This window comes from Poecilia formosa, unplaced genomic scaffold, assembly GCF_000485575.1.
Source record: "Poecilia formosa unplaced genomic scaffold, Poecilia_formosa-5.1.2 Scaffold159, whole genome shotgun sequence".
Lineage (NCBI taxonomy): Eukaryota > Metazoa > Chordata > Actinopteri > Cyprinodontiformes > Poeciliidae > Poecilia > Poecilia formosa.
Window position 1 is genome coordinate 143,111 of NW_006800098.1, and position 16,280 is coordinate 159,390.

The 16,280-nt window shown below is 40.1% G+C and overlaps 1 protein-coding gene across 1 annotated transcript in view; it reads right to left on the reverse strand.

The window, feature by feature from the left end:
* exoc4 (exocyst complex component 4) overlaps positions 1 to 16,280 on the reverse strand; it is a 114,407-nt gene that overhangs the window by 16,375 nt on the left and 81,752 nt on the right. Inside the window, exons 14-16 of the mRNA XM_007564422.2 lie at positions 11,110 to 11,246; positions 10,369 to 10,524; positions 8,725 to 8,903 (exon numbers count right to left, since the gene is read on the reverse strand). Coding sequence (XP_007564484.1) covers positions 8,725 to 8,903; positions 10,369 to 10,524; positions 11,110 to 11,246 — 472 coding nt within the window. The remainder of the gene's footprint in view (positions 1 to 8,724; positions 8,904 to 10,368; positions 10,525 to 11,109; positions 11,247 to 16,280) is intronic.

Below are 16,280 nucleotides of genomic sequence, written 5' to 3' on the forward strand. Positions count from 1 at the left end.
CACAGGTACGAATGTATGACTAAGGCCGGAGTAGTGGTAAACTACTAAAAGCCTGCAGTGACGTGGTGTTCTGTACCATCTGTGACAGATAAAAACTCATTTAAATTAGAACATTTCATAAGGCTAATTAAAAAAAACAAAAAAAAAAACAGGGTGGCTAGAATTAAATTTTGATGCTTAATTAGTGCTTTCAAGTGCTAAAACAAATATTCCCTAAATTATGCCATACAGTAGGGCACCTGTGAGCTTTACTTTAAGCTTCAAGCATCCAGCATGCCGAGATGAGTGAATCATCATCAGTGGAGACAACCTAGCATTTTTTTTGTATCTATTTTTGAGTCACAGTTGCATTGCTTCTGTAGTAATGGCTCTCATATGGTGAATGAGAGTCATAGAACTCAAGCTGTGGGATTTTTCAAGATATTAAAATGAATTAATTCAAAAGCCTGTGTTATATGGTGCGTACATTACAGTATCAAAAGTGACGTACGGCAATGCTGGAATTAGTACTGCTCTTGGATATCAAGACGTCCTATGCACTACTGTTACATATAATGTCGGTATAATAGTGAACAAAGAGATGAAGATTTTTTAAAATAGCATTAAGCTTAGGATGAACCAAATAAACTGCTCCTGTCCTTTCGCATGGCAGGATTTTCTTTTTCAAAGATTATGTCCACTATTCCACTACTAGGGGATGGTGAGTGCAACCCCAAGAATGTCACATCACAATTTGCATGTGCTCAGTATGTTCTACTGCCCCTACTGCAGTTACTTTAAATGAATCTTTGCAAGATAAGAAACCGATGGCCTTGAGAAAACAGCAGCGAGGTGTATGCTCTGCCTTTCCAATCAACAAAGCAAACACAGGCAGCATTGTGAGTGACAAACTGGTGACAGCTGCTCTTACAGTTTGTGCATCTGACAAAGAGAGATAAAAAAAAAAAAAGCAGGGAATACTGTTTCTCATTAAAACCTTGCGTGTTTGTTATGTGTCGGCCGGTGTGCACGGACGTTTTCAACGAATGTATGTGCTGTATGTGTAAGCTGACATGCTAATTAACAGTCTCTGAGTAAACCTGATAATGCGTATGTGCAGTGTGTGGGAGGACACAATGGTGCAGTGTCAGTCTCATTTCACTACTTGCTGCAGGTAGAGGCAGTGAAACACTTTGTGTCAAAATCTAACTGAATGTAGACAAGCTTCTGGTTTCTTTAAACATATAAAATCCAACCGACGGTGGAGAGAAAAAGACATTTTAATGATGAAAGTTACTTGCAAGCGCATTTATAAGAATGAAAATGAACTACTACAGTCCAGCCCTCTGCTGTCCTCTGGTACTTATCTGTTTTGTTTCTGCACAGAGCCTAACTTAGACATGTTTTTCCAGTGGATTTATATATTGTTCGTACATTAGATCGTTCTCGTCTACTGACAGGTAACATTACAGTGGTTCTAATATGTTTACATGCGCTCAACACCAGCATGCATCTCAACATTCTGGGCTTTTAAGGATGGATTTGAACAGTTTTCAGGGTGCAACAAATAACACCAAATGCAGATTCTAAGCAGGATTGAAATGATTCAATTTTGGGTGTAGAAGTCTTGATCTACTACAGATTTACTTTTATCCGTTTATGGCGAATATATACTCCCCCCAGCGATAGCACCGCCAGCTGGAGACTGACTCGAGTGGCAAAAATAAAAGATTTTAGACCTGACTTAGACTTGTGCCCTAAAGAGTTGACTTGGACTTCCCCCTCAAAGACTTGGGGAAAAAAAAAAGATTTGTTAGCATCTCTGTGTCCCGACCCCATGAGGTATGTGGCACAGTGAGAAGAAGTATGTTTGGAGTAGTCAAGGTGAGCCTTTCAAACATCCTGTGGGTGTGCGATGCTACAGGAAGTACAATGCTGAAAGAATAATGATGGGGGACTGCCTCCAAATACTACAGCTTCGCCTCAACGCAACAGCTGGATGACTGAACTTGGGACACACCTGGGTTTTTCCTTCAAGACAACAATCCCAAACACACATCAAACCTGGTTATGGAATTGATTAGGCAGTACGACAATCTGCATAAATAAGTTCAATCATTTTTTACCAAGGAGACTGGTTACATATCCAACCAAAACGCCATCTAAAAAGTTGGTGAGGTTTATTTTGCACAGATTTATTTTGAACATGTGAAATAATTGAGTGCATGTAGTCTTGATTCTTTGTTGTTTTTAAAAGTCCATCTGGATGTTTTCTGTATTATCACTGAAGCCTGCAAAAAGAACAGCTCGAGTGCATCCATAAAGCTCCACCATCACACCAAGGGAGAGGGAATAAATAAGCTTTTTTACCACCACTGCATCCGTCAGAGGCAAATAAAGGATGCAGTGGTTATATGCCATATGTTTGCTCAGGTCACCACTAGGATGGCTACATAAAAAGGTTGCATTTTCCATTTTGGGATTAAATAACATGTTACATAAACGTGTAAAAGGAAACAAGACTGTGAACTCTTCAGGGCTCAGTGTATCTTATTTCCTCTCTTGGCTTGTGGTTGTATCTGTTGGAAAGGACATGTGTAACAAGCTCTGGTCCTGGGGCTGTTTTTTCCCCCTACAAAGTGTCAATGTATATGCACATGGGTATATGCATGAAAGTGACTTGAAGGCCCGTTTCCTCTCGTGTGCATTACAATCAGTCACTCTGACAGAGGGAAAAAACAGGGATTACTGTGGCACACGCAGCTGGAGGTCTCTCCAGGGGGTGTCCATGAAACGCACCAGCACAAACACACACACATTAAAAAAAACACTCCGTTTCCTACTGCTGCAGGCCTATGCCACTTTGATGATGCGAGGGAGGTGTCACAGCATGGGGGGCACCATTAGAGTCGGGGACAGACGGGCAAAAGGAGACGACTCATTGGTCCTGACTGACAACTTTTCTGCTCTTTTTTTTCTCTGCTTATTGAGTTCCCTATAACCAAATTGCAAACGATCTTAGTTATGACTTGTTTTTATCTGCATGGCTGAACATGAGAATATGTATGTGCATATCCTGTGTCTTTTCACGCGTCCAAGTGGCGCGCATATGCGCGAGTGTGTTTGTGCTCTGCGTTTATCCAATTATTTTTGAATTTCATCTAAGGCAAACGTCTGTTGCTCGCCATCTGCACTAGATGAGGGTGGGGGACATTAAAGAAGGAGATCAGCCATGGAATCTTCACACACAGCATGCAAACAGAAAGGGACATGTAAAGCTACACGCCTAATTTTACCCTCTCTGTCCTGCATTTCAGAAAGGTGTTACGGAACGCCTCATTTTGAGAATAACAAGAACAACCAGGCAAGAAGATTGGAGATGTTCAAAAATGGAAAAGTACAGGACACACTCAAAAAGAATCACAAAACACACACACACGCACGCACGCACGCACACACGCACGCACGCACGCACACACACACACACACACACACACTTGGGGGAAAAAACAGGAGACAACGTCTTGCAGGGGTTTAGTGATGAATGATTTCTGAACGACTGGCTTGGAAATAATGGAAGACATTTATTTTGCTGCCTCTGGTGGGTGAAGAACATCTGCAACTAAACTATGAATTTCTATCCAGGGAAACAAAACAGCAGACGTCTAGAAATCTGCAATTAGTCTAGATGAGTTATAATACTGGATGATTCCGAAAAACAGGAATGAATTGAAAGCTACTGAGTGAACAGACAAAAAGAATGGACGATATAAATACAAGACCATCGTCTCCAACTTCAACCAGTCTTCCTGGCTGGCCTGTGCACTTAACAGAACAGCATCTTAATCAACTTCCCTGTCAAGAAAAGTCAAGAGGAAGAACACAGCTAAAGGAGAAAGCAATGGACTTGCTGTGGGTAAGATGAGTTCTTCCTAAGAGAGCATCTTGCTGTGAGGAAACCACAATGCCACGTGATTGAAACCCAAGACGACGAGGCTGAACGTTTGTTTCTCTGCCCACGTGTTTAGAAATTGTTGCTGGGTCAAAGGTCTTCAATTCAAACATATATAGAACAAAAAAGAAAAAAAATGCCATGATAAAGTCTTCATACCGCATTTTTCATGATACAAACTAAACTGTGTCTACGTATTTTATTAGGAACCAGCACAAAAATTGTGACAAAGAAGAAAATGGATGTATTGCTTAAATAAATTACTCATAAAAATCTAAGAATTATAGCATGCCCAACCTAAGACAAGGCTTTGTAGAACAACCTGTTGTCTCTACCAGTTTTACACATTTACAATGTGAATTGCTAAGCCATTCTTCTTTGCAAAGCAGCCGAGTTTCAGATAGGATGTCTCCTGAGGTTTGGAAGTAACTGGAAAATTCTAACACATGTTGACCCTTTGTTATGAAACGTTTCACTGCAGATCTCACTGTATGTTTAGCATCCTTGTTCTACTGGAAGGTGAAGCTGCACCACAGTCTTTTACAGCCTTTAAGCCGTTTTCTTCTATATAAGTAGCTCCCATCCATCTTCTCGCCAACTCTGATCAGATTCCCTGTCCTCACTTCTGATCAATAAAATACTAACCGCAACATGGCGCTCGATTTATCCAGTTTCACAATGGGGATGGGTTTTCAGGTTGATATGGAGTGTTGGGATTTCACCAATGCATTATGGGCCAAAACACTGAATCAAATAGTGCTCTCATCTGACCAGAGCACCTTCTTTTTCATGGGTTTGTTCATCGTGCTTCTATTTGGCTTCTGGCAAACAGTGAACATAACTTCTCAAGGATTTGTCTGAACAATGGCTTTCTTCTTGTAGATTTTTTCATAAAAGTCAAATGTGGAGTGCATAACTAATCACTGTAGTATCTGAAAGCCTTACCAGAACCGCTGAACATATTTAGGGGTATCGGGTAAAGGAGGCCACACTTACTGAATCGTTAACTGTAAAAAGTGTTTAATAACTATGCATCATTTGAAGCTTGCTGTTGTAATTTCACATAATCTGGATAATAATAGTGCAACAGAGATGGGTGCCAGGATGATGCTGCCTTCCAAGCCTTTGTATTCTTGAATAAATATTGTGAGAGCAGATTAACCAGTACTATAACCAGACAGATGATCAGATCCTTTCCTGCTGCCCACCAGATAATCACCAACATCCATGCACACATCATTACCTATCACACACATGCAGGCTCTTTGCTTTCAAGACATCTGTAGCAATCTCAGAGAGAAAATTCAAAAGATGTTTCAATTTGCATGTGCACATACAAAAACTGATTCATCAGTGAGAAAGTTGAAGCTATAAAAAAATCTTTTGATATTCTCATGTTAATCTCACAGATCACGCAGCTGCGTCCAAATTCAAGACAAAAAAAAACAAAAAACAACAACTTTCATTTTGAGTAAAAACAAGAAATATCTCCTACTGGAGAATGTGGCAAACGGAGGGAGGAAAAGAAACCAAAAGGAAAAAGAAAAGAATGAAGCAAAAGAAGTGGAGATTTGGAAAGAAAGGAAAAAGAAAGAAAACGGCAAAACAAGGAGAGAAGAGGAAAATGACTTGTTCATACCTGACTGCTTTTGTAATATAAAATCCAATTTGGAGAGAAATAGACGTGAGCTAGGCGGGGGTGGCGGGTTGGAGGATGAGATAAGGTGGGCACTTTCCACCCCCCCCCCCTGCTATAGCCTTGTCCCATCTCGCACAGCGCACGGCTGTGTACACACACAAGCACACATCATCCAAGCAAACCCACGCACATGTAGTCCGCCATCAGCTCACCAAACACTAAATAATGAACAATAAGGAGGCTGTCCCAGCATGATAAGTTACTGCCCTATCCTTCCCATTAGTGCCACCCGCAGGAATTAATGATAATTATGTCACGTCCCTTTCCCGCACTTTTATTGAATTCTTATCTGCGAGAAGACGAAGAAAGCCGGCGTCAGGGCGAGAGTGAGAGGAAGTGCACAGAGAGGGAGATACGGCGGTGACAAAGTCAAACCCAAATAAGAATATTTCATATTTAATTATTTCATTTTTGGAGGAAAAGTTGCGATATGCAGCGGCAAACTAGCGCGAGTTCAATGAGCAATCAGAAGTCTGAAGCCAGAGAGTTGTGACAAAGGCTGATAAAGGTTGAAGGTCTCTTTATTCCTCTCAGAAAAGGTGCACAATTTACCACTCTCCCTGACTGCACACCTAGATATGGCAGTGAACCCCCCAAAAAGTTTTCACATATAGTGTAACCCATTCACAACAAAGCTGAACACTCTTAAAAAAGAAAAAAATATAATAAAATGGGGTGACGATTTGGGCAAAACCCATTCTGAGTCAGTATATCTGAAAATAACTAGCTTTTGGATGATGAGGGGATACATAAATTAGCGTTAAAAAGCATTAAGAGAGTGCCAAGACGCTTCACCCTCACGTCGCTTCGGACAGCCTGGTCTGTTGGCACAAGGCAGGTTGATACTAAGGATTTTTGCTGTTGAAGCCAAATTATGACAACCATCTGCAGTCTTATCAGATGAGGATGTTTTTTTTTGTTGTTTTTTGTTTTTTTTGGACACAATTTTCTTGCAATCTAGTCAGTGCCCCTTGCAGACATGTTCTTATCTTAGCTACAGGAGCAGATCACAGATAGGTCAGCAGCCCATCCTCCTCCAGGTATTACTCATTGTGATTTTTAAGTGGTTATCGACATTTCTCTCTTTTAGATCAACCCTCATCAATTCAAAAATGCTGATTTACAGCTTGGACAACTGCAGAGTAATTCGAGTCAAAGGAGAGAAATCTCTAACCAAAACATTGTCACATTTTTTGGGAGAACGGTGGGATTAGGGCTGGATCTAAGACCTAATTTGGTTTGAGCACCAATTCAAATTAGGGACAAAGGGATACAGAAGGGGCACTGATTTGCCGTAACAAGTTGGGAAGACCTGATTAGCCTTTTTAGGCTTAGAAATACACCTTCTTCAATGATAGAGAACCTTATATCTCTCCTAAGGCTTTTTTTTATGTAGGTGGTTTCTACCTGCTAAGTAGAAAAACTAACCAACCTCTGCTTTTTACGGCCCTTTCACAGTAAAAAAAAAAAAAAATTAAGAATTACAAGCACACATTTGCTGTCTTTAAATAAACAGTGCCCTGGGCGAGACCCTCTTTCTGCTGCCAAGCATTCAGCCACTTCCCCAACAAAGCTAACTCAGCTTTTCCCAATGTAATTCATTAGAAACATAACATAAAACCAGTGTGAGTCAAGTGGAAAAAATCAATCTAAACTTGTACAAAGCCAAGAATGCATTTGAAATGCTCTTTTTTGTGTGTTTTCCAAATTGGAATAAAAGTTTCAGGAATCTCAAAGTCTGTTTTAAATAATCCAAGAAAAGAGAAATGCTGAGTTCTGACTTGACCTAAATAAGCACAACTTTGAACGAGAGATGGTCAAAAGCAGAACAGACTGAATTAGAACGCAGAAAATAAACCTTAATTTAGCACTAAATCATTACCTACCGATCACATGCCAGGTTTATGTGCTGTACAGGATTGTTTTTCTTCATTTCTAGATGTCCAATTCCACTGATTGAACATGTAATTAAAAAAAGAAATACAGTAAGGGTGCAATCAATTTTTATTTCCTCCCCCTTGTGGTTCCACCGACCACCCTCGACAGTAAGCCATATTGCCAACATTTAATTCCCAAAGTCCTTATATAGTAAATGTATTATGTCATTACAGAAGAAAATGAAGGTTTACACATTTGTCATACCAAATGTGCAATCAAATCCTCAAAGTACAAATAATAAGCGTTTATTTTACTTGTGTAAAAATGTGGCACATGTAGTTGTTTCCATTCATCTCATAGGAAAGAGAGAATCATGTGTCTGAAGGTTGCAAACTCTGATCACAGTCTGTTTGCCCAACAGAGTACATTTTTAAAATCTTCAACAAAGTTTAAGATAGAAAATACTCCTAGATTAATAATGACAACAAAACCTAAGTGCAGGTGATGAACAAGAGGTACATAAAAGTTGCAAGTTGAGGGATACAGAAGGGGAGATAGAGCGACATTAATGATATGTTAGGTGATGACTCAGCTCTGGGCGAATGCATGAGTCCTGATTAGGCGATACAATCGAAGACAAGAAGAACCAAGCATAATAGGAGTTTGCGTGCATGTATACGTGTGTTTAGAGGGCTCTTTGACAACTCCAGTGAAGAAGGTAATGAGTGCTTTTCATACATACCAACAGGAACATAATGAGGAACGGGTGAGAGGTGTTGCAGCAGAGTTAATGCAAGTACAGATGAGAAAAAAACTTTATTCACACTCAGGTCCTGTAATCTGACAATATCATTCTGAAAACTACTTAGTAATGTATAAATGTAATGCTAAACCTGCATGTCTGTGTCATTACCTAACTGCTGTAGTTAATGTAACTGCTGGCATTTACTGTACAAAGCACATAAGGAGTCAAAGGGGAAAGTAAATAACAGCAAAAGTAAGAGATTGTTTGCATTTAATAAGTCAAACTCAAAACAATACCGAGTTTTCTGCAGAAGGAATAAACAACAACAGATGTCTGCGTTGGCGTCATTGTGCCAGACATAAGCGGGGAACGTATTGGATATGTTTGTGTTGGTTTTGTAAATGATAGAACTCGGTGCATAATTTAAGTTTATCGACAGATTAAGGTTTAACCGTTAATAGGTGTACTCACTGGACATCTGAGGCAGGTTGGTGAAGAACGACCTCAGGCGACCAGCGAGCCACTCCATGCTCTCCTGAAGGTTAGCCAGAGCCTTGAGGTCGCTGACGTCTCGCAGGATCTCGTTTTGGGGGATCAACTTGTCTCCCAGGTTCCCCGTCAGCACCTCCGACTCCTTTGCAAAAGCAGCGCTGAAGAAGAAAGAAATGGTTCCTCACGCAATTATTCATAAATATATTAAGTGTGTGACCACAGTAATGTAACTGCAGGCAAGCATAATGTGTGGGTTTATGGCTTTTATTTGTAACATTTTCAAAATAACGTATTGTTTTCCCAGTTAAGCCCCGCTTTGTGTTGCTCTACCATAACATTCTCAGAAAATCCATTAAAATTTTGCAATGTGATTGCAAAAAAGTTTGATGCGCATGAGGTGCGTGGGAAGCCTTTCCGTGTTATTCCTCCCAACAATATCTGCTTTAAAAGCAGATATGTAACGATATGGTCAAAGCTGGTATCAACGTTGTATTCTCTAGATAAAGATATATTCAATTCTAGTAAAAATGTTTTAAAAGAAGCTGATTTCTTAAAAGATAAACATGAGGAGTTATTGAATAAAAGCAAACATACATATACGTGTAAGATTTCTGATAATATGAAGTCGGTTTGATTAGGAATGTAGGAGTGAATTATTGCCTTGACCTTTAAAGTAATTCAAGAGAAAAAGCAGCTGGAAGCCTGAGTGTGGATTGGCAATATATTAATATTAAAAAAGGTATTTTGAGATCATAAATTATTGGGAGGGGGAAAAAATCCCGAGAGCATTTAGAAAAGAGTGCAAAAAAAGACATATGAAGTGATGAAAACAAAGATGGACTTTATTTAAAATCACTTGTGGTTGAAGGATGATTAAAAACAGAAAAGATAGATGGAAAGAACTGGGAATATTAGAGAACCATGGTACCACAAACTCATAGACATATGGACTGGCCTCCAGGGCCACCGGGAAGCCCACAAATTTAAGATCCTTCAAACGGCAAATTAAAAAAAAAAAAAAGAAAAGAAAAAGAAAAGACAGAATATTGACTAACACTGAGGCGTATTTAGCTTATTAACTGAGCTTTAGTAAAGCACCGGGCTGACAGCGGTGCAGGGGTTAATCCACCATTTCACAGCAATGAAAGCATTTCAAATCAAACACCCTGATGGTCCCTCTTTCCTTTTTCCATCTCTGAGCTGCTCTGTATGTTTGGGTCTAAAAAAAGCAAGCGCAAGAGACGGACGCAGAAAGCACTCAACAGATTGACTTTCTCTGCCACATAACCAATTTATTTATTTACTTTACCATTCCACTTCAACGAGCCTCACTGTTCCCTGTACAGGTGCACATTCAAAGGCTATTTTGATTAGATTCAAACTCCTTTTCGGTTCCTCAGACTCATATTTTGTATTTTATTTTTTTGTATTTTCTTCTTCTTCTTCACTCCCTTCAGATCCAAGGTGCTTGAAAGAGCAATCATGACTTCTTTTATGGGTATTATTTTTGATTAGAAGCAAAACAGAGGTTTAATAATGTCTAAATAACATTCCTAAAAGTCTGGTTGTATCGGTAGATGAGTCCTAATAACTTCTTTACGCCTGATTGTGTTCAGTGCATACCGTGTAAAATCCTCTTCGTCTTCCCTCTTCTGTCTCGTCTGTCTGGGTTGCGCCATATTTGTCCAGTTTGGAAGGGACTGGAGGAGGCGACTGATGTCCTCATCTTTAGCCCAGGAAGCGCTGATGGTTAGTTTTTCCTCACACTGGACTATACCCCTGAAGACAAACACGTGAATCCAGAAAAAACTCAAAGTTAAAACAGTAGAATAAAGGAATTTAGACTTATAGCCCTTAAACTTCTCTAAAGCTTCATATAGTAAACATTCCTAAACCTGGGAAAGACATTCCCCAAAACAAGTTTCAGCTTTAATTGTAAAAGTGGTTCCACTCATTTTAATTGTGTGTAACCTCCCAAACTCTTCACATTTTTTTTTGTTTTATGTTAAAACACTTGTCTATCATTAAAGAAAATCCTATGAAATATGTGTGAAAAGGTTCAAGGGTTTAAATAGGTCTGCAATAAAATTCACACTCTACATCAAACACTGGCCATAGAAAATACTACTTAGACACACTCTGCAGGTTCTGGCTTTATTGCTTAGGGGCCCTGAAGAGAATGACCTGTGACCCAGACCAGATGGGTTCCCAGAGAGTTCTTTCTTGCATGTCCTCAGCAGTTTATCGCTCCTTTTTTCCCACCATACCTCCTGGCTTTTCTTTACCTGTAAAGTTGTTTGTTGGTCCCAAAGGAGAACATAAGGAGGTCACTTCACAGCTAAATATTTTCCTTCCTTTTCGTACCTATAGGCTGTGTTGCAGATCTCCTTGTATTCTTTGAGCTTGTCACAGACCATCTCCAGGAACTGGTTGGAGTACGCACTCAGATCCTGCATCAGGCTCATGAGGTCCTGGATGGACTTTTCCACAACTACAGTGCTCTAAGTGAAGAGAGAGAGAGAGAGAGAGAGAGAGAAAGAGGCAAAGGAGCATTAGCTTGCAGGTTGTCATTTTGCTGCTTTTCCTTTAGGCATGGAAGCAACACATTTGTCAATTCAAAATGCCGTACTTTTGCGGAGTCATATTAGTGGATTTCTGTTTAAAAAATCTGGCGGTTCTTTACAATGCCGGGAGAAAATAATATGACAATCTAGCAAATATTTACGGAGGCCAGTTTTTTGTTTTTGCTTCTTTATTTTCATGGCTGGGAGACACAGAAAAGATGAGTAGAGAAGCTCATCATACAGGTACGTAGCTGAAGTAACGGCACAGATGTTTCCTGTAATAAACACTGTCGAGCTCACAATATTTACAAAATAACACAGTTACAGACAAATGTGGACAAGAGCAGCGTATACTGTTTAAGTGAGCAAAGACATCTGCTGGGAATTAAACATGTCAAAAAGCTAATAAGGGCTAGGTTACAAATTGTGGGTGGCCAAAAGGGCCAAAATACATAAATCATTAAATTAATGTACCGTGAAATAAACAGGTGTTTAATTATGTGCTTACATTTATTCAATAGGCATTTCATTTAATAAATATCTTTTCAAATCATTAAAATGTAAATGTTTACTAGCCAATGCAGACAATTATTTAAATGTGTATTTAATTATTTCATAATTCCTTTTCCTTGCAGCGTCATGATGAAATGATTTCACCTGGGGTGGGGTTATGGGCAGGGCTAACACTGATCTGTTGAACTCCTTCAGATTCTTTGAAAATCATGGCATCCAAAGCAATGGAGGATTTTCGTGAACTTTCCTGAAAGCTTATTTCAGAGATTTTACAATCATCAGCCAACGTTGATTTATTCCTCGACTTTATCCGCCTCATGGTCTGGATGGTAGAGATATTTATCCTGCACACAATGGTCCACAAAACAAAGATGTCAAGTATTTCCCTCTTCCCCGTTCTCTCTGCATTCTGTTCCGCACCTGAAAAACACATTTCTCACTTTTCCAGACCTCTCAGGACTGTGTCAGAACAACTTTTGAAGACAGATCAACAAACTACTACATACAGAGAGGAAAGACGGGACTAAATTTTCTGGTAGTGTCGGGTCAGATCAAGTCTGCTGTGCAATGTAACAACAGGTCTTCAACTTCTAAACGCGTCACCAGCGGCCAGAACGATGAGTCGCGCTGGAGAATCTGTCAGAAGTCCTAATGCTACCAGACGAACGGATGATTCTTCATGGGTAAGCGAATCGATGTGTGTGTGTGTGTGTGTGTGTGCACATATCTGTTCGTTTTGAACTTTTGTGCCGTGTGTTTTTTGGAGGCTCGTCGCGATGTGTGCGCGTTTTGTCACGACGCACCCATCACCAGGAGCCACAGCATACCGTGACAGCAGCCATTACAGATTAGCCGCTCCTGCGTGACTAATAGCTGGCCCAGGAACAGGAAAGCAGCTTCATATCCCCAGACACATTCATGTAAACACAGAGAGAGGGCAAACTTTTCGAATCACACACCTCTGAGCAACTCAAACGCTGGCAAATAAGATAACAAGTCAGAATCTTCCAGTTTGCCACTTAACCAATCTATCTTACATCTCTAATAATAATAATTACTCACTATAATTGTAGAGATCAGCAGTAGCCCACTCTGCAAATGGCAGTTGCTGAGCGGCCATCTCTCTCTCTCTCTGTCTCTCTCTCTCTCTACAGATAAACACAATTTTCATTCAGCTCACTACTCAGGCTGCGAGAATTTAATGTGGACTTCCACTGTTTGTTTAGAAAATGAAAACCTTTATTGTTTTGTCAAAGGTTAATTAAATGGAAATGGCCTTCTGCACAAAGACAGTAAAAAGTCTGACTTTTAGTGATGTCAGCTAAAACGTGCATAAATAAAATCTCCAGCTGTAAATACAAACGTGACGTAAACCAGTCAACATTTACTTCCAAATGTGAAATGCAAGGAATGCAAAAAAAAATATATATTAACATTAAAATATAAATCATTTTCAAAAAGTTTGGAGGTCAACAAGACCAATTTCAAGGTTATTACTGATGTCAGACCTGTCAATAATTTTACTTCTTCACAATACATTAAAAAAGTTAAAAACATCCTTCATAAATGTATAAAATTATAATCCAAACTAAAATGCTACTATGTGTTGTGTTAGAGACACACAATCGCAGAAGTTAATCGTTTTGCTGTATTTAATAAAAGGAAAACAAGATTGTTCATTGTTTGATCAATCAGAGACGCTCAGTGCAAAATTGTCCAGTTCCAATCGCTGGTCAACAGATCGATCACCTCTAATTGCTGTATTATTAGGATTTACACAGATTAATTGGCTCATAAAACTGTGGGCGCATCTTAAACTGAACTAACCGTCCAAAAATCCAAAAAACCGAACCCTGATGGGACAAAATAATATTAATATTAATGGCCTTCAGTTTCTCCTTCATTCATTTTGTCACAAGTAGAGAAGTCTGCACGTACACACAAACAGCAGCTGCTCCACTGAGGAATGTAATGATCCATAGCAGTGCCCATATCCACGGAGTACTAACCATGGCCTCGTCTCTGCCAGGGGAGCAGCCTTTACTGTCCATGCCTGACTCCCTGTCAGCCTGCCAGGGTGGGACGAATTACACAGACCCTGCAGGGGAGCTCGCTGTTAGGGTAGTTAATGTGGCAGCAACAACACAGCCCCCCCTGCTCCCCACACAAAAGTTGGGAGGCAGTAATCACATTCTGTTGCAGAAATGTGAAAACTAACGTCCAAAAAGAAATATGAATAGAATTCAAAAGTCGGCCCTGAAAAGAGCAAAATATGCATAAATGTAACTAATGAAGAGATGGAGTGCAACCAACAGCTCACGAGAAGAGGGAACACCTGTTTCCTCTGCACTGATCAAAAAGCCGAAATGGTACAAACATGCATTAGAGCATAAGGAGAAATACACTCAGCAACTGGCTGGTAACTGGAATCTGACAACGTTTTGCTTAAATATTCCTGGCGATAGGTAAGAGACTTAAACGTCAGACCAAGTACAACCAACATTGTTTTTATCAACAGTGGAAAGCATGACATTATATCATAATCTTAGGTTTTAGGTATATAAAAGCAACACTTTTGGTTTATTCTTGTAACAATAAATCAAGATGCCGTTATTAAAAAGGCCCAAAATCAATATAACATTGATTATAACATCGTCATACTCATGATGACTTCAGAGGACCACAGGAAATATTACTTGTTTGTCACACTTGTTTCACATTATTGAAAAAAAATCATATCAAATATCCCACCTTGGATTTTACACTATATAAAAGCCAAAAAATAAATTGAAATTACATTGAAATCCTTAAATTCATTGACAGAAACAACTTTTTGTACTACAGTAAAAACGAGAAAATCAGCAGACAAACAGGAAGTACTGTTTGTGTCAGACCAGGCAAATTCTTAAGACATTTCTGATGTCTTAAATCATAACGGATTAACGCAAACGTGCAATTAAATGCGTCCCAACTTTTCCGAGATATGCTTCTAAATTTTCAGTCATAATGAAAAATGCAAAAATCAATAAAAACGTGCAAAAGTAAAAGGAAAATACGATTCCATAATTGGATTCCTATGGGGTGGTCAAAAAAAGTTTACGTGCAACATAATTTATAACACTGTCCGGCAGTACTCGTGTCACTGCGTTGGGCCTGCAGAACACAATAGCGGACCCGGTTGGTGAACGGAGAGGAGTAAACAATGGCTACCCGATCCATTACTCCTGCTCTAACAAATGCTCCTGCACTCAGCTCCCTTGTCTAATTTGCTCATTTAACACAGCCATTCGTCTTAGGCTGCAGCAATCATTAAAAAGTAATCAAGGAACAGATTGAGAAAGGGAGGGCTTAGAAGGAGAACGAAAGAGTGCTGGAGAAAACAACCTCTCTTACATCTCCTCTGTCTTATTTGACTGTTATATAGAAGGTTTGGTGGAGGCTTCTTCATCTCTCCTCCTCCGTTCTAATGTCTCAAGCTTAAAGGTCAACATGCAGCTGATTCATGTGAAAAAACAAAAAAACAAACCAAACCCCCCCTCCCCCCCAACAAACAGAGATCTTATTTAATTCCACTTTCCAGTATTTTATATTACTCTGTGCTTGGTTGCAGTTTGCATCTACTCTTTCACATGATTACAACATAAACACACAGGGGAATCACAGAAAATTAGAGACTGCAAATGGATCTTGGAGTTTGCAGCGGCAAACTCCTGTTGAGAAACGAAGGCCGCGCAAATGTGGCTTAATGACAGCAACACGGCGGCATCCCGAACGGCATCCAGGTGGAAAAATCTGCTGATGCACGGCCGTCGCCACAGAAACCACCCCGAGTTGGGTGATAAGAGTAGTGATTTTCTTTGGTGCAACGAACGGACGGGGGTGTCATCACTGCTGCCGAATTCAGTTGGCTAAATCTACTGTCCTCTAAATAAGAAGGTTTTAAAACAATCATTGTTTTACCTATTCAAGCAAAGTTAAACCACCTGATCACAAACAGCACGGCAACGACAGCTTTGTGTTGCTCCTGTAATGCGTTTACTGGTCTGAGTCGGAAACGGATCATGGATTTTTCCCATTAAAACAGCTGGGTGCCCCTCAAGGTTTCGCTGAGGTCAGAGTGTTTAACCCTGCACTGCCTGCCACTTGCACCCCACACCCTGACCTCAAACCACTGACACGTGTAATGCCTCTGCAATGCCACTCACATGGTCGGCCAAGGGTTGCCAAAATAATACACACTCAGCAATGCAAGCAAACACCCACACATCAGGAGAGCATGCAGAGATAACCTCTGTCCCCTGCCCTCCCCCCCACAAAGATTGTCCCTCTCCTGAGTAAAGAGGAGGTGGGCATGAGTGGGACACGATCTTGACAGATCATTCATCAATGTCGGTGTGGAGCCGTTCTCCAAAGACTCCCCTGACACACACCGGATGGCATTCATGCTTGTGCTACCTC